Below are 26,039 nucleotides of genomic sequence, written 5' to 3' on the forward strand. Positions count from 1 at the left end.
TTCACACAACAGACTTTTTCCCTGCCTTCATTTCTTTTTTCAAAAAGTATTCACACCAGTGTTGCCATCTGCAGTATCATTTTCTGCCTGCATAGAGGATTTACATATATAGTTAACGGTTCTGACCAGATGCTTTATTAATATTTAATGATAGGAAAACAATGAAATATTGAAAGAAAGTAACTTTTAATATTTCTAAACGAATGATTTTAAATTATTACATTCTTTATAAATTAAATACCTAAAAACCTCTACTCCATATAGACTTCCAGTTTCTATTGTTGAAGACTTGTTAAATGAATGGCTGCTTCATAAAGAAATTATGTTGTAATCAATCCTCAACAAATTATGTTGTAATCAATCCTCAACACAATTTCCTCTACAACATAATTTCTTTATGATGTAGCCATTCAATTAACAAGTATTCAACAATAGAAACTGGAAGTCTATATGGAGTAGAGGTTTTTAGGTATTTAATTTATAAAGAATGTAATAATTTAAAATCATTCGTTTAGAAATATTAAAAGTTACTTTCTTTCAATATTTCATTGTTTTCCTATCATTAAATATTAATAAAGCATCTGGTCAGAACCGTTAACTATATATGTATATAGTTAACATATATACTTATGTATATATGTTAACTATATATATCATTTTTGGTTTATTTGTGATATACAACCTCTTTTTTTTTTTGTTTTTAAATTTAATAGCAGCTTTATCAACTGTTGATAATACGAACACTTGATTTTTTTCTCTGTACCCCAAAATTAGCATAGTTTTTTTATACACTGTTTTTCCCTCCTCAAATTTTTCTGTTATTTCTGGTGGATTACCTTTTCTATTTTTTTGTTATACCACATATAAAATGATCACTCACATAATTATATTTGGAATCCTTAACTTCTGTATCACCTACAAATGACGGCCTAGATCGCTTCATTGTCAGTATTTAATACTAAACAACGCAAACACTGTAAAAAAAACCGGCACGAAATAAACATAAACAAATTCCTAACCAACAAATCACTTTGCAGTCACAATGGCAACTGAAGCATGAAACATTGAATTTATACTATACTATGCAAATTAATCAGGACAAAGTAAAAAAAAATCTTTCAAAAAAGATATGCTTTTATTCATTCTATGCCTCTTTATATATACTGATAAATGCATATATTAGTATGAAGTATGCCCTCCTTTAGCAGAAATAACCTTTTGGCATTGACTCCACTAGATGGTGAACATTCTTGACTTCATCATGGTGGAACTACACTTGTATATCATTAGTTACCATGCATTCTTTTGTCGTACAAGTTCTCATTGGGATTTATGAGGTTTGTCCCAATAAGTGTCCTGATTTTTTATTTAGTTGTTTATTGGACTTACCTGAAATAAGTTATCTCCTTCAAAGTATGACTCTTGGGAAGATACACAGCGATTCCAACGTTTCTTTCACTGTTATAGCAGTACTGAAAGTCATTTTCCGTAAATGTGTGTAGCTCATTGGTTACAGTTTTTTTTAATGTTTTACATCGTTCTGAAATGAGACCCTTCAGCTTCAATTTCAACTTAAGGAAGAAGTAGAAATCGCACAGCTAGATCTGGGTTGCAGGGAGGCTGTGGAAGTAGGGAAAAGCTTTTCTTCACCAGAAATTCTTGAATTGTAAGTGAAGTGTGAGCTGGCATGTTAACGTGATGCAGCACCCAATCATTTGCAATATCTGTTCAGACTCTCTGGACCCCTTTTCAAGATATCTTTATACATGTCTGTCCTGGATGTACAAATTCTTTGTGCATAATGCCATAGCTGTTGAAAAAACAATCATTGATTTCACCTTGAATCTGCTCATGCGTGCTTTCTTTAGACGAGGAGAACTTTTCAAGTCCCATTCTGAACTTTGCCGTTCAGTCTTCAGATTATATTCGAATACCCATGATTCACCTGTTATTACTGAGCCAAAAAATTTGGCTTAGTTTTGAGTCGTTCCTGTAAATCCTGACAAATTTCCATCCAGTTCACTTTTTACTCTACAGACAGATTTTTCAGTACAAGTTTTGAACAAATTTTCCAAATGTGCAAACAGTTTCCTGTTTTTCCTGCAATCATCCTGATACTCTATTGGCAATCTTTCACCATCATAGATCGCACCACTTCCACATTTTCATCATTTGTGGACGGTTGGTCTTCCAGAACAAGGGACATCCTCAACATTTTCTAGGCCCTTTTTGAAAGCTTTGTGCCACTTAAAACCATAGCTTTCGATAGTGGCTTCTCCATAAGCTATGGTTAAAGAATCAAATGTTTCTGTGGCAGAGTTCTTGAGTTTCACACAAAAGTTAGATAGCGTAATGTTGTTCAATATTTTCCTCCCATCACAAACATAACGAGGTTATAAAACACAACCACACATGAACAGCAGTAGCACGCGACTGACTTGGGTCAGTCGCGTGAAACAAGCATGTACGTGTAGCCAAGTACATGCATATAACAGTGTGTTACCTACACACTGTTATATATCAAGGAAATTTTACATTACCTGTTCATTTGTAGGAAAATTACTTACTTTACTCACTCAAGTGTTATACTCTTAAGTATTATTACTTACTTTTGGGACAAACCTCGTAAGCCTGGTGAATTTCCAGGCCAATCAAGCACATTAATTTGATTTTCCAGCATGAAAGTTTCAATAATTTTTTAATTATTATGACAAGGAGCCAAGTCATGTTGAAATGTCCCGTCAAAAGTTTGCATGAATGGAACAATCCTTTGTTATGTGTTTATGTACTTGGGTGAACTCATCATACCTTGAACAGGAACTAAGCTTTCAGTGCCATTTGTCGTGAAAAACCATAAAACATCTGTTTCAGAGAGTGTTTCACAGTTTATTGGACATGCTGAGGTCTCAAAATTCACTATCACTTCGTCTGATGACATTTACTTTTAACCCTGCACAAATAAATGAGTTTAATCACTAAAAATTACCTTCTTCCAGCAGTTCATGATTTATATTTTTGGCCTCATGTTAAACATTTTTTTCTTCATTTTAGGAGTTAAAAATTGGTTTTTTGTTAGTCTTTTAGCTTCTGGTCAGCTTTCAGAAGTTTATGGTGTACAGTTGAACTATTAACATCAAAACCAGTTGCCAATAAATCTCTTTTAAGGTCTGAGTTTGTTTTCCTTGGATTAAGTTTACTTTTTCTTATTAGAATCAGTTCTTGGTAGTTTTCCATTTGTGCCAACATTTTCCTCTCCTTTTTGGAGATGATGACCCAGATTCTTCAAATGTTGTCAGAATTCTTGATACACTTGATTGTATCAAGAATATGAGCGATATGTCTCAATGTCAGAAGTGTGATCTTGAAGAGGAATAATTTTTGCATGGTTCCTCAGAGTAATATCCATTTTTATACACAAAAGCAGCTAGTGTTACACAGAGCACAAAAACTAACATTAACTTGCCACACTCAAAGGCAATGTAATTACTTCTACTTTAAAACCAGTCAGACTACTTTCTTATTATCAAGGTCAAACAGTCATACCACTTCAAGGAAGATATAACTGGTTTAAAGTAGCTTTCAGACATAACTGGCAATCGCATAACAATTTAGCGAAAAACAGCTTGTCCCAATTAATTTGCACAGTATAGTACATCAATTTTCTCTACTATTTATCAATATATCATCATATAGATTGTTTTCACCTGAAACTAGTAGATGAAAAAAATAATTGGTTTCTAATAGACTCGTTTTTGACCATCTGGTTTTCGGGACATTAGCGCTATATGCATAGACTGCCCACTCCAGTTTTCAAGATATCACAATTTAAGCATTGTTATGCAAACGTCTCGAAAACTGGACATCAACACCTAAAGGTTAAAAAATGTTTGGATTGTTTTGAACATATATAGATACACACACACCCACACATGCAAACATTAATTTCTGTTAATTATAAGATTAAGTATGGACGGTAATATTGTTTTTATAAGTAATGAGGAAAGTTAAAAAGATTTAATGTAAATGAAACTTATTTTTCTTTAATAATTGTTTTACTTTTTAGTTAAAAGTCTTAAAAAAATGTTATAATATAGAGTATAAAGTTAATTTTTTTAGTTGCTCTTAGTTTAATTGCATAGAAGTATGTAAGTTTTTATGTATAATCTTCAGTTAAAAACATATTTGGATTGTTTTGAAAAAAAAAAAATATATATATGCATAAACACAAATATAAATTTTTGTTAATTGAGGACATCACACTAAAATGGGCATATAAATCAAAACGGCCTTTCAAGAAAAACAAATTTTAAGTTTTTAAAAGCTTCTATTTAATTTTTATCAAGTAAATTATATACAGATATCCACAAAGTCTATTACAGCTGTGCGATTTGTGACAGAAATTTGTAAAAGAAAGAAAAAATGTTCAAGTTTTTTCCACGTCAGTAAACTTTAACATGCACCTTTTTTTGCTCGTAGAATGTCCAATCCATAATCAATTTCACATCATGTGTTTTTCAACATTTCTTCAGTAAACTAGCAGTATTCTCAGTCTCAATGTGTCCTGATAAGATCAGGTATGGGTGTTGCATAGACACTGGTCCTTAACATAACTCCAGAGGAAAAGTCTAAGTGAGTTATGTCTGGTGATCATGGTGGCCAGGGAGTACGACAGTCACACCCAATTCATTTGTCGTGAAATGATTCATTCAGAAAAAACCAATAGTAATCCCCAATGTGGTGGTGCGCCATCCTGCTAGAAAATCACCCTAGGTTGCAAGTCATTTAGTTGAGCTTTAGCACAGTGTTGCAACATATCCAGGTAAATGTTAGCTGTTATTGATTGCTCAATGAAAAAGAAGGAACCAATGATTCTGTTGCACATCAAACCACACCACATATTCACTTTAGGAAAATCTCTAAATTTTCCCTGGTAAAGTACGGATTTTCTTAGTCCTATATTCTCACATTATGCCTGTTTACTTTCTGAGTGTGTGAAAACAATATCTTTACTTTATATGCGTGCAACCTTAGTTTCTTGTGTAAAATTTTGTGCACTGTTGACTGGGGAATCCCTAGTTCACGAGATGCATGATGGATAGATTTGGAAGGGCTATGTAGAAATGTTTGCTGCACAACCTCAACCTTCTCTTCAGTAACGTTTGGTCACCCTATTAATGGAAGGTTGACTACACTTCCACTCTCCTTAAACTTTACATACTATGCAACAATACTCTTGCAATCAGCTGCTGGTCATCTGTATTCCCTTCTAAAATTTTGCTGCACAGTAATGGGTGATTTCCACTTGTGATACCACAACACATTGCGCTTTCCCCTGGATTGACCCATTTATAAAAATTGATCACAGTACCCTCTACCTGCAACAAACCGATCTAAAAAAAACTTGATAATAGTTGTTTTTGTAATAAATTTGTAAACAAAGAAAGACTTCATGGACACCTTTATTTAATACAGTTGTAAGGTATAAAATAAATAATATAATTATGTAGGAAAAACAGCAAAAAGTATCAGAAAAAATATCAACAAAATAATAATAAAAATAATACCCTTAATACCATTTTTAAGGTAAACACTATGCTTTACATTTTTAAGGTGAAATAATAATTTATTCAGAAAAATCTTGGAAATTAATATTATTATACTGTTAGTGACACAGAAAACTACATTATTACATTTTATTATAACACTCAAACCAGTCTTTATCTTCTTCATTCATAAAGCACATAAATCTCATATATCTTTAAATTTTAGCCAAATTTAGTGGAACTTCTTTCATTTTACAGGTTGTGTATATTTTTTACTTCAGAAGACAATGTATGTTTCTTCCAAAACGTACATGGAATAATATGATTTTGAAGAACTGATTGTTCCAGAACGCTCACATAATACCTGTCAATACTTTTCTGTTTGAAAATTACATCCCTTAGCAATAGGTTTCTTAAGAAAGTAAGTAAACAGGTTCTGTGACCATTTTTTAAAAATAGTTCTGTCCCATAACACTCTGAAGGGCTCAGTGTTTACATGGCACATAGCTATTTCTCCAAGGTACTCCTTTGCTGTTTGAATTCATGAAAAAGCTTCATCAACTTCATTGAATAAAGGCCAAAATTGTGGTCATACTGAGAATAACTCTGGCTTCGTACTGGAAATCCGTGTAATATTGATACATTATAAACCTATGAAAACCAAGAGCAAAACGAGAGAAATTTGAAATTTTTGTTCTGACCCCCAGCTGAGTCAAAGAATATAGAATATTTTTAAATGATTTAGACCTCATCAATTCAATTTATGTTTGATTCACAAAAGAAATGATGCTATCAGGATTTTTCTTACCTTAAGTTTCAAGGAAAGTATAAACAAAACTTACTGAATTTTCACTGTGAACATGCACATTAAAAACATAAAACCACAATAATTGTTTGTAAATAAACTCTTGTTTTGCTTAAATTAATCTTTTCTTCTTTAAATTTATGATAAGCTTTTTGGTGCTAATTGTATTCAATTTTACGTGGATAATTTTTATCAACTTATAAAATCAGATTTACAGCTAATTACAATCAGTGTTCGGCTTATGAAAATTGTAATTGCAGCATTCTATAAAAAACGTATGATATCTCCTGTATGTAATATTAACATTAGACCCTCTTTGTTTTATAATAATCTTGAAATGAAATGTATAGGGACTTACTGTTACATATTTGGATTATTAAAATACATAAACCCTGACTTTGCCCAAGAGTAGTGCCACTCAGAACATGGTATGCTTTTCAAATGTTCCTCAGCAAGCTCCCAGACTCGAGTCAATAGTGCAAGGTCAGTTTGAGTGTTTGCCCCTTTTGTCATATAATGATTCTCCCATTGACAGTCTATTCTGAACAGCACGCAAACATTTTTCTGATATCTGTAATTACTCTTCTTTAAAAGTTCTGTAGATAGAGATTTTACCTTATATTTAATCAGACAACCTGCCAAGAATAAATTTTGTCCAGCTTTGATGCCTTATCCAAAAATCATTTGAACAAACATTTTTGATCATCACTAGAAATAGTTTTGCAACAGAAATTTGCACAACACTGCTGAACCGGTTTAAATGTCTTACTTGCATGATGGTCTCCTTTAACAGTTCCATAAGATTCACCTTTATTTCTATTCATTTCCTTTCTTCTGTTTAACAATCCTTTCCTGCAGACTAACAACATTAATAAACAACTCACAAAAGTTGCAACAACATAAAGCATACTCTCTTATAGGTTATAACAGGTTATTTTCCATGGAGGTTATGAAGAGTGATAATCACAAAAAGGACATATGACTATCATGTTTTTTAAAAAAAAAAACATGATGTCTGAATAGCTATGTGCTGACAACTGTTTTAAAAATATTAAAACTAAAATCTGTAGTCATATTATATGAAATGCATAGATTCAGAATAGAATCACGTCAAAAAGGGCGTATAACACCATTTACCCTTTTCAGTGTGACGTCCTCAATTATAAGATTAAGTATGGATGGTGATAAATTTTTATAAATAATGAGAAAAGTTAAAAAGTTTTATGTACATAAAAAAATTTTTTTAATTTAATCATTGTCCAGAATGTTTTATTTTTTTAGTTAAAAAGTTACAGAATTTTGATATTACAGTTTGTTGTATTTAATTGTGAAAATAATTAATATTTGTTTGCCATTTGAAAAACTTGATTTAAAATTTTTTGCAGTTTATTTAAAAATCATTTTCAGAATCATAATTTATTTTTTATTTTACTTTCCCGGGTTCATAGCTATATTGTATAGCTGTACAGTATATTCTAGAATTATATTGTATACTTAGTATAATAATACTTTTACTTACTATAATGTACTTTTTATGAAAAGTATGCTAATCAATCGCATGAAAAAAGTTTCATGATCCTCCTCATACCAAAACACAGTTTTAGCATTGAAAAATTACAGAAGGATTTTATGTTGTTGGCTGTTTTTGCTTGGTATTTCCAGACTGGATGGACTGATTTGGATAAAATTTGGTATGAGATTTCTGTATATGGGATTTGGACCATTTCAGTTATGGGTGTTAGCAGATATCATTTTGCTTGATACTTCAGGCTGGATGAACAAATTTTTATTAAATTTTGTAAAATGACTTCTGAATGCGGATCTATGATACCATTTAATTTTGATCACAATTTATCAGCATAGGAAAAATACAGTCCCAGTCTGTTTCTCTAAATTTTATTCAAAGAGTGGAATCATTTTTTTGGATAATTCTGTAGTAGTATAATTATTGCATACTTGTTGAGTAACATACTATTGCCATGTATAATAGTATGTTGAGTAACTCTTTCCCATGTTTTCTTATTATTCTGTTTTTCTCTTTTGAGAATACGCATTTTTTCTGGAACAGGTATTGAGGTTTAAAATATAAAAATAAATGTAGCACTCAGGTATTTTCGACATAAATCGTTACATTTGTTGTGTACATGACATTCAACAAATGTAACTTCAAATATTACTAGATACCATTGTTATGGAAATAATTAAAGTTAACAGCTGTTATGGTGGTAGATATTAATGCCAGTACAAACTGAATATAATTATAATGAAAATTTACCTACTTTTTAAAAATGATATGTTTCTGCTGAGCTATGTTAGTCGATATCTAGATAATAACTAGGTAAGTGAAGTGTCTGACCATATTAATAAAGATGTGAAAAAAAGTTTAAAACATAGAAAATCAAACCAGAAGGATAAATTGTTTATTACATTATTTTATTAAAGTGTGCATTACTTGCCGGTTGTCATCTTTCTTATGACAACCACTTGTTTATGGCAAATAAGTCACTCCCAAAAACAGTCATTCAAATACATATTAAATAATAAGCATACCATGGCCAGATTGCTATGAAAAATGAGGGATTTCCCTATTACCTTCTCTGAGCTCAATATAGTTCCTCTATCACTATACAAACCCTCTAAAATGAAAGCGATATCCAGTTTGAATAAGCAATATCCTCACTCCGTTCACCACTTTATAATTCATGTGGCATCATAGACATAATGAAGATCAGGACAGATTATATGCCACATCAAATTTTTGTGTACTTCTTTCTGAAGTAGAGTAATGCATTGTATACACTGCCTCTTTTTCAGTAGGAGAAATTTTACTGTTTAATTAACAATCTGTTTCACAGTCTCAACTTTGAACCTTACAGAGTGTCAGCTTCATCAGTTAAATAAATAAACTATTCTCTCTTCCCTACTCCCCTCGCCTCTCGCACCTTTGGATATTACTATATAATGTATAGTAATTTTTGTCAATCTGCTCGTGGTTTCTATATACAATTTCAAGCTCACATTGACTTGTCAATGTGAGCTGACATCTACAATGAAGAACTTAGTAAATAAGGTATCAAATTAATAATTAAAAATCCACATTTACGGACAATATCTTACATAAAAAAAAAACCAACAGAATGAAAAATACGTCACAAACAACAGTATAAATTACTTAACATCAGCTTACACCTAGCAGCATTTAGAGGCATTTTTCAAAAATAGTATGCTTTGGAAACTACAAATTAACAGAGCCATTACAACCTAGACTAGACATACATATTCATGTATCTTTGACACTATAAACACTTCAATAAACTATAATATCTGAAACACCTTGACCCATTTCTAAGCATTGGGCAAATACAATCTGGAAAAAATACAGTTTGACAACATATTAAAAGATTCCTAACCTTACAAAAATATGCATCATATATAAGTTTCAACAAACCACTGACAAAGGAACTACATGATGGCTTTGAGATCATGTAATCCTAAGTATTATAATATTTTGTAATGCTGAAAGTTGATAATAACCTAGTACTTGGAAGTAGTGAAAGGCAAGGAAGGAAGAGGAATTGATTTAAGTTGTGTAAAGGGGCTTGCAATGGAGGAATATCAATCAACATACAGTTGATTGAAATATATATATATATCTTTTTGAAAATTCAAAGTAACTCATCAACATATTTACCACTTTGCTTATTAAATTCAAAAAACAACAATGTAACCACCAAACAATAACAGAAAAAGCAAAAAAAAAAAAACTAATACAAATAGTCGACTTTTGCAGGATCCCGCATCAACAGTTTGTACACAATTCTATAATTGCAGTAAGAAAAAAAATAAAAATTTTGAAAACATAAACACTCCAAAATTCACAAAATTTGTAAAACACAATTTGTTGTTACAAATTTTGTGGTTTTTGGAGTGTTTGTTTTCTAAATTTTTAGTTGTAATTATAGAATTGTGATCCTGTGAAAATCTACTATTTGTATTAGTTTTTTTTTTTTGGGCGTTTGGTGGTGATTGTTTTTTGAATTATATACATAGCTGAAACTAATTTTTTTAAGATTCATATTCCTTAGTACTATTTAATCTGTATTATATATTTAATGTAATTTATATATATGCATATATAATAATACAGTATAAATCAATTGTTAGAAAAAATAAATAAAATAGTATAGAGCAAGAGGATTTGATGTACACAAAACTGTCTCTTACACCCTACAACTGAAGTTACTAATACAGAGCGTTTCATAATGTTCTTCGAAGTTTCGAAAATTCATTAAGAAAAAACTATTTCACTCATAATAATAAAACAAGTACTGTACGAAAGAGTACTTCAAATAGTTTTTTTTCCACATATACTAGGCAGTTAGTAAACCATTTGCTCGCTAGGCGTCAACAGTCGAGAAAATGGCTGCCACGGAAAGCGAGAAGTCGTTTTGTGTTAGAATTTCACTGGTGAAAGTCAGTAATTTCTGTGCAACGTGCGTTTCAGTTGAAATTTCATGAGGAGCCACCAAGTGACAATTCAATTCGTGCATGGTATAATCAATTCAGTGAAACCGGTTGCTTGTGCAAGCGAAAATCAACTGGTCATCCATCGACCTCAGAAGTCAATGTCGAACGTGTGTGTGCGTGCAAGTTTCATTCGCAGCCCGTCAAAATCGATTGCGGCTGCAGGCCGCAATTAGGAATTCTGAAATCAATAGTGTGGAGAGTTCTCTGTAAATGTTTATTATGCAAACCGTACCATCTTCAATTAATCCAGCATCTTTCTGATGGAGATAAAACACATAGGCTAAATTTTTGTTTACAGTTACAGGAAAAGATGTTAGATGAAAGTTTTCTAAACAAGATAATTTTCAGCGATGAAGTTACTTTCCATATTAGCGGCAAAGTAAACTGTCATAACTTGCGAGTTTGGGGAACTGAAAACCCACACGCTTATGTGGAACACATTCGGGATTCTCCGAAAGTAAACATTTTTTGTGCGATCTCTCGTGAGGCAGTGTATGGGCCGTTCTTTTTTATGGAAACGATGGTAACCGGCATGATATACCTGAATATGTTACTATTTTGGCTTACGCCTCAGCTACTCAACGACTTCATTTTCCAGCAAGATGGTTGTCCTGCCTGTTTTCATAACTAGGTTCGACAGTACCTTAACACAACATTACCTCGGCGCTGGATAGGACGTGTGTCTGAAGAAGATTAACACATAATGCTGTGGCCACCAAGATCACCAGACCTCACGCCATGTGATTTCTTTCTGTGGGGTTACGTGAAAGATCGGTGTTTATCCCACCAATGCCGCACGATATCGCTGAGCTAAAGGATCGCATAATTAATGCAATCAACTCTATCGAAAATGACATGTTAGAACGAGTTTGGCAAGAGCTAGACTTTCGTGTTGATGTGTGCCGTGTCACCAGAGGAGCACATATTGAACATTTATAGATCTTAACAAAAACTGTTTGAGTCCCTTTATCACCTCGTACAACTTTCATTTATGTAAGTGAAATACTTTTTTTGTACTGCATTTTTGTAACTCCTAAGAACATTATGAAGGGTGGTTTAATTAACATAATACTAAATGATATTTAGTATTGATTGAAATAATAATTGTTTTGACATGTTGAAATAATTGTAGTTAATATACAAAAACAAATTTTTAACAAAATTATTATAAAATAAAATAGGCTATATACTAAATTGCATAAATAAAATTGTAAATTTTAGAGCACCAAACTCATCTAGATAGCATTCAGCTCTAGAAGGGAAAATATTGTTATTGATATAATGGGTACTTTCGGTTTTCACAACTAAGGAACCAAAAAACCTGATTGAAGTCTTCTTTACATCTCTAAAACTAGTGGACCAATTTTGAGCAAACTTGGACAGATTACTTCTAAGAGGGCTATTTAGAAAGTAAGGAACGTTTTGGATTTTTAAAAAGACCAAGTACAAGAAAAACTTTTTATTATATACATGTGAAAGAGGGACTAAAATACTACTTTTCAACATAATTACCATACAAATTCAGGCACTTATCATAGCGGTGGACAAGCATTGAAATTCCTGTGTCATAGAATTCTGCCGCCTGTGATCTCAACCACTCAGTGACGCACCCATCTTGCACAAAATTTGTGGTAGCCTAGCTTCTGTGAAACAATTTCAAACTATAAAGTCCGTGAAACTTGTGGGAAACATAGAGAAAGCTCAGTTATTGTGAAACGGCGGTTTTCACAAATCTTTTCGTCAACTTTGGAGACCAGATAGTCAGTCACAATGCTTGGATGTCCACTCTTTTCTTTATTGTGAACGTTTGTTCGGCCATTTTTAAACTGAATGCAGCACTTCCTGACAGAACTTTCACTCATTACGTTGTTCCCGTACACTTCACACAGTTTCCGATGAATTTCTATTGGTTTTAAGTTTTTTGCCAACAAAAAACGAATCACAGACCGCACCTCACAACTGGCGGGATTTTCGATTGCAGCACACATTTCAAATTTGTATATAAAAAAAACGGGCAGTGCGGAGATGTTCCCTTTGTCACGGCTGGACGCTGACTGAGGTGCCGAGCACGAGCACACCAATATATACGCGATTGGCGTGCGTCAGGTGTATATATGGGGCATTTGTGCCGTTAAATTTGCTGCTTAAAAAGGTCAAGGTAGGTGAGGCTGTAGAGCAAGGTCACCCTCAGTATAATTTAGGTAACATTTTTTTGGCACATTTATTAACAATTAAAATAACAATATTTGCAAAATCCATCCCAAAAAATGCTGTTGTCATCTTGCTATGTTGTGACATCACAGGTGAGTGGTAGAATTAAATAAATTAATAATATTTAAAGTGTAAAAAAGTAACGATAGCCTGGTTGACTCTATATCTGGTGCATTAAGCCTCACAGCTACACCAGTCTGATGATCGTACAAATGAAATTTTAAGTTGTGAAATTTGTTTAGTTATTGCCAACCTTCACTGCTAGTACCGCCACACCTGCGCAAATTAAATATAGTATGCAAGCACACTTTAGTTAGAATCCTTAAGTTAAATAAACAATAATGTGCCACTTTTTATTGGTCGTCTTTGTCCTGCCCACTATCCGCATCGTAGATAGTACCAGTCGAGTTTTGCATTAAAACAGTCAAGCTTCAAATATTGTTATGTCTATTCAGAAGAAATAATGAAACGCCAAGCATTTGCTACCAATAAATAACATACAATGGTATTATACATTAAATTTTGTTTAGATAATTCAATTTCCTGCATTTGACTCTCTTCCAGTGAACGTGTAAGTTTATTTAGGTTTTAGACCTTCTTAAGTGCTGCAATGACCCCTTTGTCTACATGCTAAACAAGACTAATTACATTTGGTGGAAAAAATATCACTGCTTCATAGTACCTCCTTAATCTGTGTGTGAATGGAGCATATCAATTTAAAGAAATATCTAATATGAGGTAATTTCCTTTCATTTAGAAATAGTTTAACTTTACTAACAAATTCATAGAATAATCTGGCCTTAAAAATAATTTGGCTATTTTTTTTGAGTGAAATACACAAGCAATGTTTTAGAAAACGCTGGCTATTTATTTTTATATTTTCCCTAAAATAAGAAGTCATAATCTACAATTCATTTAATTTTTTTTATATGAGCTAGGCTTTTGTAGGAAAGCTTTCTGAATTACAGATCTGTCTCATCACAATTATAGTAAAATTGGTCTAGAAAGGGCCCTTTTGTCAACCATTTTTTAAAAATCTTGTCAAGCATTTTCACAGCACTAGTGGCTATCTTATGCCATATCTATCTTTATTTCTTTTCTTCCACTTGTCTAACCAACCAATCTAGCAGAGAAACTTACCTTTCTAGAGCTGACATTGAAATAGCACCTTTTCTTATAATATTGGTCCAGACTTTTTCAAAAATTAAAGAAACCATAAATATAATGTCTTGCTTATTTTTTGAATTCCGCAATTCTAACTTTGATGGCATCTCCAGTCCCCTACAGTTATTGATTGATCTTATACAAAATCTTTCAATTTTTTGCCCTAATCTACATTTGAGCGCATATTAATTTTATAATTAATGGCAATGAAACGTGTTTTTTCTTTGCATTAATTTTATTTTAGATTGTAATTTATAAAAGAAAAAAAATTGAATTAAATTCACCAATGGCTATAGTAAACTACATTTACAAAAGGAACCGTATACAAAACTGAATGTATGTGCTACACTGTAGCCACAAATGATATACAGTATAGCACTGTTATGATGAAAACTATTAGTCATTCAGGACACTGACCTAAAACCAATAATTACTTGATTTCTTGGAAATTGCACTGGTAAATGTTTACAAAATGTTATGGATGTCTCATTTCCCATGGTCAGACATTGAAATAAACTCGCAATAGAAACAGCTTCACGATAAAATTCAATTTTAGTTATGTCTGTAGCAAAAAAACTGGTAATCAAAATCTAGTTGAATAACAGTTGTTAACACTGAGCACCAGTGACTAAGGTGTAGTACTGATGATGCTTCAGATTGGTGTTAGAGCTCAAGCTGGCTTGGGTAAATTTAAGTAGTTAAGTTTCCATCACTTGGAAAAATTTTCCATGATCTCATGCTGGAAATTTTTAATTTATTTTTTCAAAGTGCTCTTTTCAAACTCATGGTTTCCTTATTTCTTGGATTATTTTAAGTCTATATATATATATTTTTTTTAAATATGAAAGATCATAGTATATACAGTATAGGTGAAAGACAAGTCTAGTATTAATTTTTCTTTTATTTTACAGCATTTATTAATTTTTTAGTAAAAATTTTTGCTTCAGACAAACAAAAAAACTACTTTGAAAAAAGATAATTCTACATTAAAAGTGACAAATTACACAATAAATTATTAATAGGGATAATAATTATAGTACAATATACCATATATGAGCAATGCAATAACATGCTACTGATAATGATTACTTACATAAAATATTAATGTCAGGTCTAGGGAATTGACTTCCCTAGCGTTTCACAGAAGCAGTCTTGATAGCCTAGCCATGGCGATTACCAATTTATGTATAAAAATGTTTTTACTGACTCCAGCATACTAGTGACTGTTCTGCTAAAAAGGTGTAAATGAAGGTGAAAGTTAAAAAATTATATTCATTAAAATATATATATTTTGTTATGCAATATAATATAAAAAATTCTTTTGCACTGAACTAAAATTAATAAAGCAATTAATTAACCATAATTAGTATATATCAAATATATATATATATATTTTTTTAATAAGAAAATGGTACTTTTGCATTATAACAGTGCCACTATTGGGAGGTTATAACCAGCACAACTAGTGGAGAGTTAAAACTATGTTCTACTTCTTATCAGTAAGACGTTAAAAATAGAAATTTGTTAAAGTTAACGGTGAACTTATAAGTAAGAGAGGAAGCTGTTAGGTTAGGTTCAATTTGTTGTTTTATGTTTCTACTTTATTCCTAACAGATTCCAACAGCTACCATAAATTTACAGACCTGTTATATGTAACCTTCCAACTATAGTGGCGCTGTTATAATACATAAGTACCTAAAAAATGAATAGATTAAACTATTACGTAACTTACAGCTTTCTATAATAAAGAAATCACCTGAATCTTAGTTGTGACATCACCTTAACAATTATGAGTATTTCAAACAAAAAGCTGGTATTAGTTCATTAATATTCTTAGAAAAATACTTTGTTTTTGTAGTATGCTGCCATGTGATCAATAATTAAATTCACATTTGTTAGGAAATATTTTGAAAATGACAGTAACACTGATTAAAAAACAAAAAGTTAACTACTCCCTGGCATTTCACATATTAAATAGGCAATATTCATAGAAATAATCTCAATATATCTAGGATGTCAAAAAGTAAAATTTTTGTTATCTGAAAATTACAAAATTTGTCATTAATTTATTTTTAAAAATAGTGATAAAAGAAAATTGTCAACCAAAATCACTTTTAATTGCATTTAAAATAAAAGTGAAAAATCAATGTCATGATCGCAGAAAAAGATTCTATATTATGGCTATTGTCCTTTGTTATTTAGCTATTTTCAAGTTGACGTTTTTTGAAAGTTTAATTTTTTATTACGAATCTTATTTTTTGTTCAGTGTGTCATGAAAAGCATTCAAAAATTGTTTCTCTTTCAGTATGACAACGATAAATATGTAGCTTCTGAGTGTGGTGTTGGACTAGGGACATTGAATGCTATTTTAAAACAATTTAAAGAAACCGGTTCCTTTTCATCTCAATGGAGGTAAAAGAAATTTTAACACATCCCACATGTGGTAAAAGAAAAACTACTCCCAACACAATATCAGTTAAAAGTGAGAAAAAGTAAACTTGAATCATAATTATATGCTGTGGACTTAAATCTAGAATTAGCAGTCATGGAAGTCAAGTGACAACTGTTAGACACTGACTTCTTTCACTAAACAGAAAGCTTGTCAGTCAACTAAAATGCAGCTTTTAACACCAACAATAAGTAAAAAAAGGCTTTTATGGACCCCAAAGCACATGCTAACTTGACCCAAAACGATGAAAAATGTTATGTTTTCTGGTGGAGTCATATTTTTATGTCCAAAGACAAAGCCCCCATACTTTAGAAAAACATCAGATGAAAATACATCACCAGTTCATATACAACAATCAGTTAAAATGCCCCAGAAAAGAATGTCTTTGAGTTGTTTCACATTTGAAGGTTCTTGTTCATTACTTTCAGTAGAAGGTATGTTGAAAAGTGATGGATATGTAAAGATTCTGAAGGAAGGGTTGCATAACTTTTTTACATGTAAAAATTCAAGCTATTTTTAAAAGAACTGATTTAAAATTACTTGCATGTCAGTTGATTGTCAAGATGGGAAGTAGACAAAAAGATCTGTGCCTTTCAGTCTAGCAGGAATGCGCTGATGGGATCCTAGTTGGAGAATGCAATGCACTAAATCTGGGGAAGGGAAAGGATTGGCATGTGCTACCAATTCGGCTCGTACTGTATATTATTATTTTTTTAGTAAATTTGAATTTAGTCATATCAGCTTTTCGTGGAATTTTGTCATGTTTATCATAATTCAATTTTTTTATCTGAAAATAAAACACCACTTCATATTTTAGTTTGAATTAAAAAAATAAAACCTACTTTCTATTTGCTATTAACTCTGCAAGTAGGGTTACTTCAAGACGGAAAACTTTTTTCTGCATAAATGATCACATAATTATAGGTAAAAATACTAAAGTGCTAGGAGTAGACATCGGCAAATGTTTCTAACACCACACAGCTACGGTCATTAACAAAATCAACTGGATGGATATAACTATAGTTATATATATGTGTACTTACGCATATATATAAATCAACATAGGAAGCACAAAATCGTGTAACAAATTAATAGACTATGTTACTAGTCAAGATATTACATATTTTAAAGTACATTCTGCAGACTCGGGTGCATTATTATTGCGATCAATGTGAATGAGAAATGCAACTTTTTTAGATGAACAAACATCTTTTAAACAGTAAAATACAAAACAACAAATCTGAATATTATTTTCTGTATTATTTGAATTCAATTCATTTATTTTGACTGCCCACTTCTCTGATGTATAAAACTTATCACCAATTCCAGCACTTGTATTCACCAACCACTTGCAACCTGAAAATGTAAAACTGAATTATTTTAACTATTATTGTAATACACAAAAATTATTTATTATAATATTAACTATCAATTATAAATTTTACTATTATGTTATAAAGTCTATGATGTACCACTTGCTGACAAGTGCAAGCAATTAAAATAACAAGTAAGCATTTAAAAACAAGCATTATTAAAATATAAACTTCAAGATGAAGGAGATACCAACTACCGTACATTTCTACAGATAAGACAAGGTATATAGTTTTAGTATATATTTGTCGTATAAGACAACCCCCCCCCCAAACTATCAATGGCCTATGAATTTAGATCAGCGATTATAATCTGGATAATAATACTGTATAACATAAATGGAATTATGTGCTAATCACACTGATTTGGGTCATATGGCTATTCTATTTTGTGGACACACCCTACACTGTACTAGAAAATAATTACAATTTGTCTGTTTTTCCTCAGTACCTCAATAAACATAAGTTTTAATATTTATTTTGTTTTAGTACTGTTTTACTATTACAATGTAATGTTTTATCATTTAGCGATTTAAATAATATGATAGATTTTTGGATAAGTTGTATAATTTTCAAGATCAGTTGCAGTCTGCATAAAGGAAAAGCCTCCTTTAGCATTGTTACATTGTTGAAAAGAAGGAAATATGAAGCTTCATATTTCCTTCTTAACTTGAAGCTAGCTAGCTTCAAGTTAAAAGTCTTAAAACAGGCTAAAAAATCGAACTGTGCTGCAGTAAAGGCTTTCGATATAACACAGAAGATGGTAAGAGACTGGAGAAAGAATGAAGATGCTATTAAAAAAATGCCAAAGAAAGAATGTTCTATGAGGAGAGGAATAGCTTACTGGCCAGATTTAGATTTAAATAATAATCTGGCTAGATTTAGATTTTTTAATAATAATTAGATTTAAATAAAATGGGTACAGAACAGAGGCAGAATTATGTTGTTACAAGAAATATTTAAAGGCAAAGAATTTAAAGCAACAGTAGGTTGTTACAATCGTTTCAAGAACAGAAAAAATCTGGTAATATGACAGACAGAAAGCCGGCCTCCATGGCGTGAGTAGTAGTGTCTCAACCTTTCACCCAGAGGTCCCAGGTTTGAATCCCAGTCTGGCATCGCATTTTCACACATGCTACAAATCATTCATTTCATCCTCTGAAACAATACTTAACTGTAACCGAAGGCTAAAAAAAGTATGACAGAAAACAAAAATTGCGCTGAAATTACCACAAGATCTTGATCAAAAAGTCACAAGTTTGTTAATGGTATGAGGCAAAAATGCAACTTTCCATTATCTAATATGGATGAAATACTGATTAACATCGACATGGTAAAAAATAGAACTGTGGAAAAAAGGCATAAAAACTGTCAAAAAGAAATACAGGCAATGAAAAGACCAGGTTTACAGTAGTATTAACATGCATGGTAGATGGAACAAAGTTAAAACCCATGGTCATTTTCAAGAGGAAAACTAATCCTAAAATAAAATTCTCACCAGGCATTTTCATGAAAAGGGATGGATGGACAAGAATGATGTAAAATTTTGGGTGGAAAATGTATGGCAGAGGTGACCAGATGTTCTACGAAATCAACACAGTTTGTTGGTGTGGGATACATTTTGCAGTCATGTAACTAAGAACACTAAAAATAGCTTAGCACAGAACAATACTAAGGCTGCTGTTATACTGGGTGGTTTAACTTCAATGCTTCAACCTTTAGACATCTCTCCAAATAAACCATTCAACGATCACATGAGTGATCAATGGAATAACTGGATGATTAGTGGCAAAAAGTCGTATACGAAAGATGGAGCTATGTGGGGTGCGTCACTTGATATGCTGTATCAGTATTATTATATTTGTATTATTACAAAGTATTAATAAATTTACATGAATGTACAAAATTAGTGGAGTAAATTCTAGTAATTATTAATCATGTTAATATTTGAATAAAAATAACACTGATCCAAATATTAAAACTGAGAACAAGGAAGACTATTTTACAGAAAAAACTAACAGCACCCAATAAATTACTATAAAAGAAAAAGATGGAATAAATACATATGATTTATCTGATTTCTACCAGATATTAGTAAACACAGTCAATAAACTGATTATATCTGTGAAAAATTTTTATTTTTTTACAAAAAATAAAAACCTCTTTATTTTAGTTTCCACAACTGCAGTGGTTGTATTAAATTTAAATGCACGCACTTAGATGTTTGACCCCCCTTCTCATGGCTACCTACAATCTAAATATTATATATAAATATGCAAGCATATTCAGCTCAAAATGAAATGGGGGAGCTTTCAGAATTACACAATAACAAAAGGAAAAATAAAATATTTGCAAATTATCAGTTAATGATACTGACACAATAAATAAAGATCAGGATAAGCATTTTTTCTTGTTGCTGCATTTTCCTCTTCAGCTATCATCTCTAAAGGATTAACAATATCAATGAAGTGATCCTTAAAAACACAGATGCTCTTGCAATTCTCTGACCACTTAGTTTCAAACAATAAAGGAATGCTAGCAATAAACTTGCTTCATAAAAGGAACTCGTGAAAAATTGTGATGTTCTCGATAGTTTCACTGCAGTTTCAAATTTGTGGAACAAAATTTAAGTCATTCACGACAAGGTTAAGTTTGTGAGAAGAACAATGGAAGTAGAAGGTTTTTTGTACTTTTGTCCATGCCATTCAGACCATGCTCAAAATAGTCTTTTAATTTTGAATCACCTGTCTCAAAACATAAATTGCATAAGTCTGTAAGTATGCATTCATCTAGATTTCTTGCCTCTTGAGAGGTAAATCATTTGTGCAGGGCACAATTGAGGACAGTGCTTTATTGTATTTTTCTAATATTTTTTGTGAAGACTGGTAAAGTTGGATGTCCACTGGAACACCCTCCAAGAACAATTTTGCAGATTCCATTTAAGTCTGATGACCTTAGGACTGTGCATGTGCATGTACTTGTAGTTAGTGAAAGGTCTGATGGAAAAAGAACCTCAACCACCTATCATCGTTCTCACTGACGGTGGAAACAACACATAAAATTTACAGAAAGCAACTTTGAGTTGCCTTGAGTAAGCTAGCCACGGTGAATATGCGTCCAGCCAGTGGTGAGTGAATTTCCTCTTGAAGTGTTTGACATCTGACACAAATCATAGTTCTTCAAAGGTACTCAGACATTTTCCAAAAAAACATTTTTTCTTTATCAACTGGCAAAATGCTCACCAGACCAACAAATTTTTCAATATCTCTTCATGGCAACCATCATCTTCAATTTCACTTTCACTGAGTTGCACACTGGTTTGAACCATAGAAGAAGGTCCTGTAGTTGCAGTGTTTGAACCAGAGGGTAGTTGTCCTTCCTTCTCCTCATCCTCATTGCTGCTGCTGGTATTTTTTTTTTGTTTTAAATTCACTCCAAAAAAAATAGATTTAATTTGACCAAATTTTGACGTGGATGCTGCATTGGTTTGACAAGGAATAACATTTTTGTCAAAATCAAGTTTCATATGGTATATGACTATATTATTTGAGTTTATTTAAAAAATATGACAACATTAAAATGGAAAAATAATAGATAAATAATACATTAAGTAAAAAATAATATTAAATATGGAAAAATCATCAATAGACAGTTTATCACACATTTTTAGAAACCACATTTTTGGACTCTGGGACCTCAAAACGGATATTTCCATAAATCCAAATCATTATCATAAATTTGTCACACGATTGTTAAATGTTTTTTCTTTACTGATGAATTCAACATAAACTGGAAACTAGCCGATTTACTGATGTAAAGACTGAGCAATTGCCAAACGCGATATTGGTAATTAGGCCACGCTTTGAATAATTTTTAATTGTTCATAAAAAAAAATACTGATTATTTAGAAGAACTTAACAAAAATTATAAACTTAAATATGAAACTACTAAGTTGAAAGATCCAAAAGAATTATTTTTTTTAACCTCCTGTAAGGTATTGCTTCAGAGGATGAGATGAATGACAATTTTTGTAATGTATGAAAATGCCATGCTTGATCGGGATTTGAACCCGGGACCTCCAGATGAAAGATTGAGACGCTACCACTCGTACCACAGAGGCTGGCCAAAAAGAATTCCTAGTGGCATAACACTTGCAAGCTGACCAAAAAATTAAGAATAACAAATTTTAAGTTACATGTTTTTAAAGCAAGAGCTCCAATTATGTAAATTTAAGGTACATACATTGCAAGTTAAATAAAACCCTGTAATAAATGTCACTGTAGGCTACTTACCAAAAAATGTTCTAATATCCATTCATTATAATAAAAAGATGGTAGGTGGCCAGCAAAAAAAAACAAACTTTACAGTTGTAAAAAACTGACACTACCTTAAGTTATAATTGACAATACTATTTACACTTATACCTGTACACACATGTATGAAAATAACAACTGTACTGGCCAAAAATGTATGCACTCTTAAATAGCTTCAGGAATATGCCCATTGTGTCATGAAATGAAACAAGACTATTCTAGAAAACTCTTATTGCCACAAGTAGATGGTGCCAGCATGTAACATTAATTTTTAAATCTTCTCACAGATGGTGCAAGAGTATCATTCTGTAATTAGTATCTCTCAAAATGTTGTTTTTGAAAAAGTTTTTCAAAAATTTGTTATTTATATATTTTTTTGTTTTATTTTTATTCCATCTTGGAAATGGAGGCATCTGCCCCCATCTGGAAACACCCATGTGCACAGTCAAGTTTAAGGATCTTGGAAATGGATAATCAGATTAAAGTATTAAAAAGTTACTCTTACATTTGATGGTTGCCTTTAAAAGTTTTTTAGTTTACTTAATGCATTTGGCTGACAAGTTGTGTAATTTGTAATTATACTGTTTTAAAACGAGCTGTCAAATCTAAAATTAATAAACTTTATATCCATCTATTTGTTATGTGTTTTGTGAAGATGTGACATCTTCACTAATATAATTTGTAGAGATATAAGAAATTAGGTGTTGGCTTTGATATGAATTACTAATATAAATTAAATACTACAGTAAAGTTATGGTAAACAGATTTTTATTAAATTTAATAAAAACAATATTGTTTAATTCTATTCAGCTATTAAAGTAAATAAAAACCTTACATGTAAAAACATTAGTTGTCTGAAAGGGATCTGGCAACATTTATTTCCTTCTTCATTACTCCCACCATGCAAGAATAGATGTTAAGTAGGTATATACATGTAAGAATTACATTTTAAAAAAGCTGTAATAAAATTAATATCTAAAATTAATTTTCCGAAAGTTTTAAAGATTACTCTCAAATAATTAAAATTTTAATTAAAATTTCACAATCCATTTCTAATTACTTATCCTCAAATTCAATTGCAAATAATATTTAAATGGATGATAACAGTGACAGAAACTTTGAACCTCCAAAGTTAAATCTTATTAAAATTAATATCATTGATTTCATTCTTTCTGAACAGGAAGTTATTGTAAAATATAATCCTTTACTGTTAATAAATCATGCGAGGTTAAAATTTTAAATTACAGCTTCAGTATTACTACTGTCATTTTATGGATTTTAACAGAAACCATATTGAATTAATATAACAGAGTTATATGTAGTTATTAAAAATAACAATAGAAAAATAAAAACTATTGTAAAAGGTTATTTCAAAATTATTTTTACATTTCATCTGTGCAGAAGTGGTCATAAATGTATTTGTGATCATTTTCTAAGGAGGATCTATGCATTTTCCCCAAAAATCAATAAACTACCACTTCCTGCACTAAACAGTTTTGAACTTTGTTAAAATAATACAATTATATATTTATTTAGGCACTAAAGTAATAATAGTCTTATGACCGACTACAGTTCTGTAATATGTTTCTATTGCACGATGAATCTGAATTTTGTGAAAAAACCAAGTCTGACCAGAATCCAAAACCTTCCAGATGAATGGCTCAATCACTAACCCTCTCCTGTGGATACCAGTGAAATTTTATTTAAGTTGGACAGATATCCAGAAATATTACAAATATTTTAGCTTAGCTATACACACACATATTTATCAATATTAAATAACTTTGATATCAGTTTCAAAATTAGAAAATGCAGTTAAAATTAATAACCTGCTGGAAGCTCTATACTCCATTTTGAAGGAGCTCCTGAAGTAAGAGTAGCACCATCAGGTAAAATCACATCAATTTTAATATTTAAATTTCCACCATGAGAGGATAAATTGAGAGTTCGTTCTTCAACAACTGGAATTCCTTTATTCTTTTCTCCTGATTTTGATGACAGCTGCACAACTAGCTAATAAAAAAAAAAAAAAATTAATATATTCTTACATTCTATAATCAAATTTAAAATTCTTATATCTTATTTAATGGAATATTTTAAAAACGTATATATTACTGATAAGTGTAGATAAAGACCATATCAGTTAAAATTTTAGTTTATTAACTTATTACCTCTTTTTATATAACATTACTTTATTGTAAATATGTATAAAAAAATTACACAGTGTGTCATATTTAACTAACTTTTAAATAGCAGATAAGACTTTTTAACATATTTGAATAGCAAAAGAAAATATTCATTTTTTTATATTCATGGTCTTCATAAAAGAATGGTAGGGTTTCTGTAATTTAGATTATGGCAGTAGGGAAATTGTGAAAAGTTGTTGGTAGCCCTGACAACCTCCAACCCGAAAGATTGTATAACAGCAATTCAAACCACCACACCAGTTTTTATATTGCTACCAAGGTGTGTTTATTATGTTCACTATTCAAGAAAAAGCAAAGTGTGTTTTGTGGCAGGCTGAATTAAAGTTCCTAATTTTAGTACAATATGCATTTTGATGTGAATATAGCCACCACGTTATAGTGAAAACAGCCACCACATGAAAATACTATAAGATATTGGTTCAAACAGTTTGAAAAAACTGGATCTGTTCTCAAGGAAAACTCAACTGTCAGACCATGAGTATCAGAAGAAACTGTTGAACGAATTAGATAATCTGCAATCAGAAGTCCTAACATATCCATTTCTTGTCGAAGCCTTGGGTTAGATATTCCAAAAACAATAATTCACAAAATTTTACACAAAAGATTAACATTACACTCATATAAAATCCAGGTACAGCAGGAGGATGGAGAAACCTGATGATGGAGAAAAATGTTCAATTTCACTGATGAAATTTTCCAAAAAATTAATGAAAACAAATCATTTTTAGACGATATAATTTTTAGAGAAGCTACATTCCTTATTAATGGATGTGTTAACCGACACAATTCACGAGTATGGAGATTTGAAAACACACACGTAATTTTTAAGAAATGATCCAACACGCCTAAAGTCAATGTTTAGCTTGGTGGGATGAAAAATCTTGTAATCGAGCCTTTTTTCTTTGCTGGAAACATTACTAATGGAAATGTTTATCTCGATATGTCAAACAAATACTGCTTTCCTCAACTGGATAAACTTGAAAACATACAACAAATTCATTTCCAACAAGCGCATCCTGCACTTTAATGCATTTGAGTCCCCAGGAGTATGGGGACTTCTTGGCTGTACTGTACTGTAATTCATGCCCACATTTCAAGTGTTTCCAGCCTTTTATATTCCTTTTCACTTTTATAATCTACTGGTTTTTACAATTCTAACCTTCATCTAAGAATAATTCATCGACTAATATTTTATCCTCACAATTTTAATTTTCTTAATGTTCATTTAATGTCTTATATAATTTTTCTATTTGTTGAATATCCCATCCATCTAAACCATCGATCATTCACAGACTTTACATAATTTATTCCCCTTCTTTTTACACAAATTCCTTTATCTTCTTCAAGAATATTCTTGATATCATCAAAGATACTGTTGGGTAAAGTTAAAAAATAAAAAAAACACACAGCTAGTATTTGCCAAAAGAAATTGGACTTTAATGAAAACAAA

The 26,039-nt window shown here is 31.3% G+C and overlaps 1 protein-coding gene across 2 annotated transcripts in view; it reads right to left on the reverse strand.

Annotated features, from left to right (window-relative positions):
• Positions 1-15,163: 15,163 nt before the first annotated feature.
• The window catches only part of LOC142325516 (NHL repeat-containing protein 2), a 51,436-nt gene continuing 40,560 nt past the window's right edge, over positions 15,164-26,039 (reverse strand). The window contains exons 10-12 of one of the 2 annotated variants that reach the window (XR_012756557.1): positions 24,212-24,395; positions 23,218-23,339; positions 17,942-18,055 (exon numbers count right to left, since the gene is read on the reverse strand). Coding sequence is in view for 1 of the 2 variants with exons in the window: in XM_075367382.1 (XP_075223497.1) it covers positions 17,808-18,055; positions 24,212-24,395 (432 nt within the window). In the remaining variant the exon portion in view is untranslated. Of the gene's footprint in view, positions 18,056-23,217; positions 23,340-24,211; positions 24,396-26,039 lie in introns of both variants that reach the window. The other variant, XM_075367382.1, reaches the window with a different exon arrangement.

Source organism: Lycorma delicatula, chromosome 5 (assembly GCF_047948215.1).
Source record: "Lycorma delicatula isolate Av1 chromosome 5, ASM4794821v1, whole genome shotgun sequence".
NCBI lineage: Eukaryota > Metazoa > Arthropoda > Insecta > Hemiptera > Fulgoridae > Lycorma > Lycorma delicatula.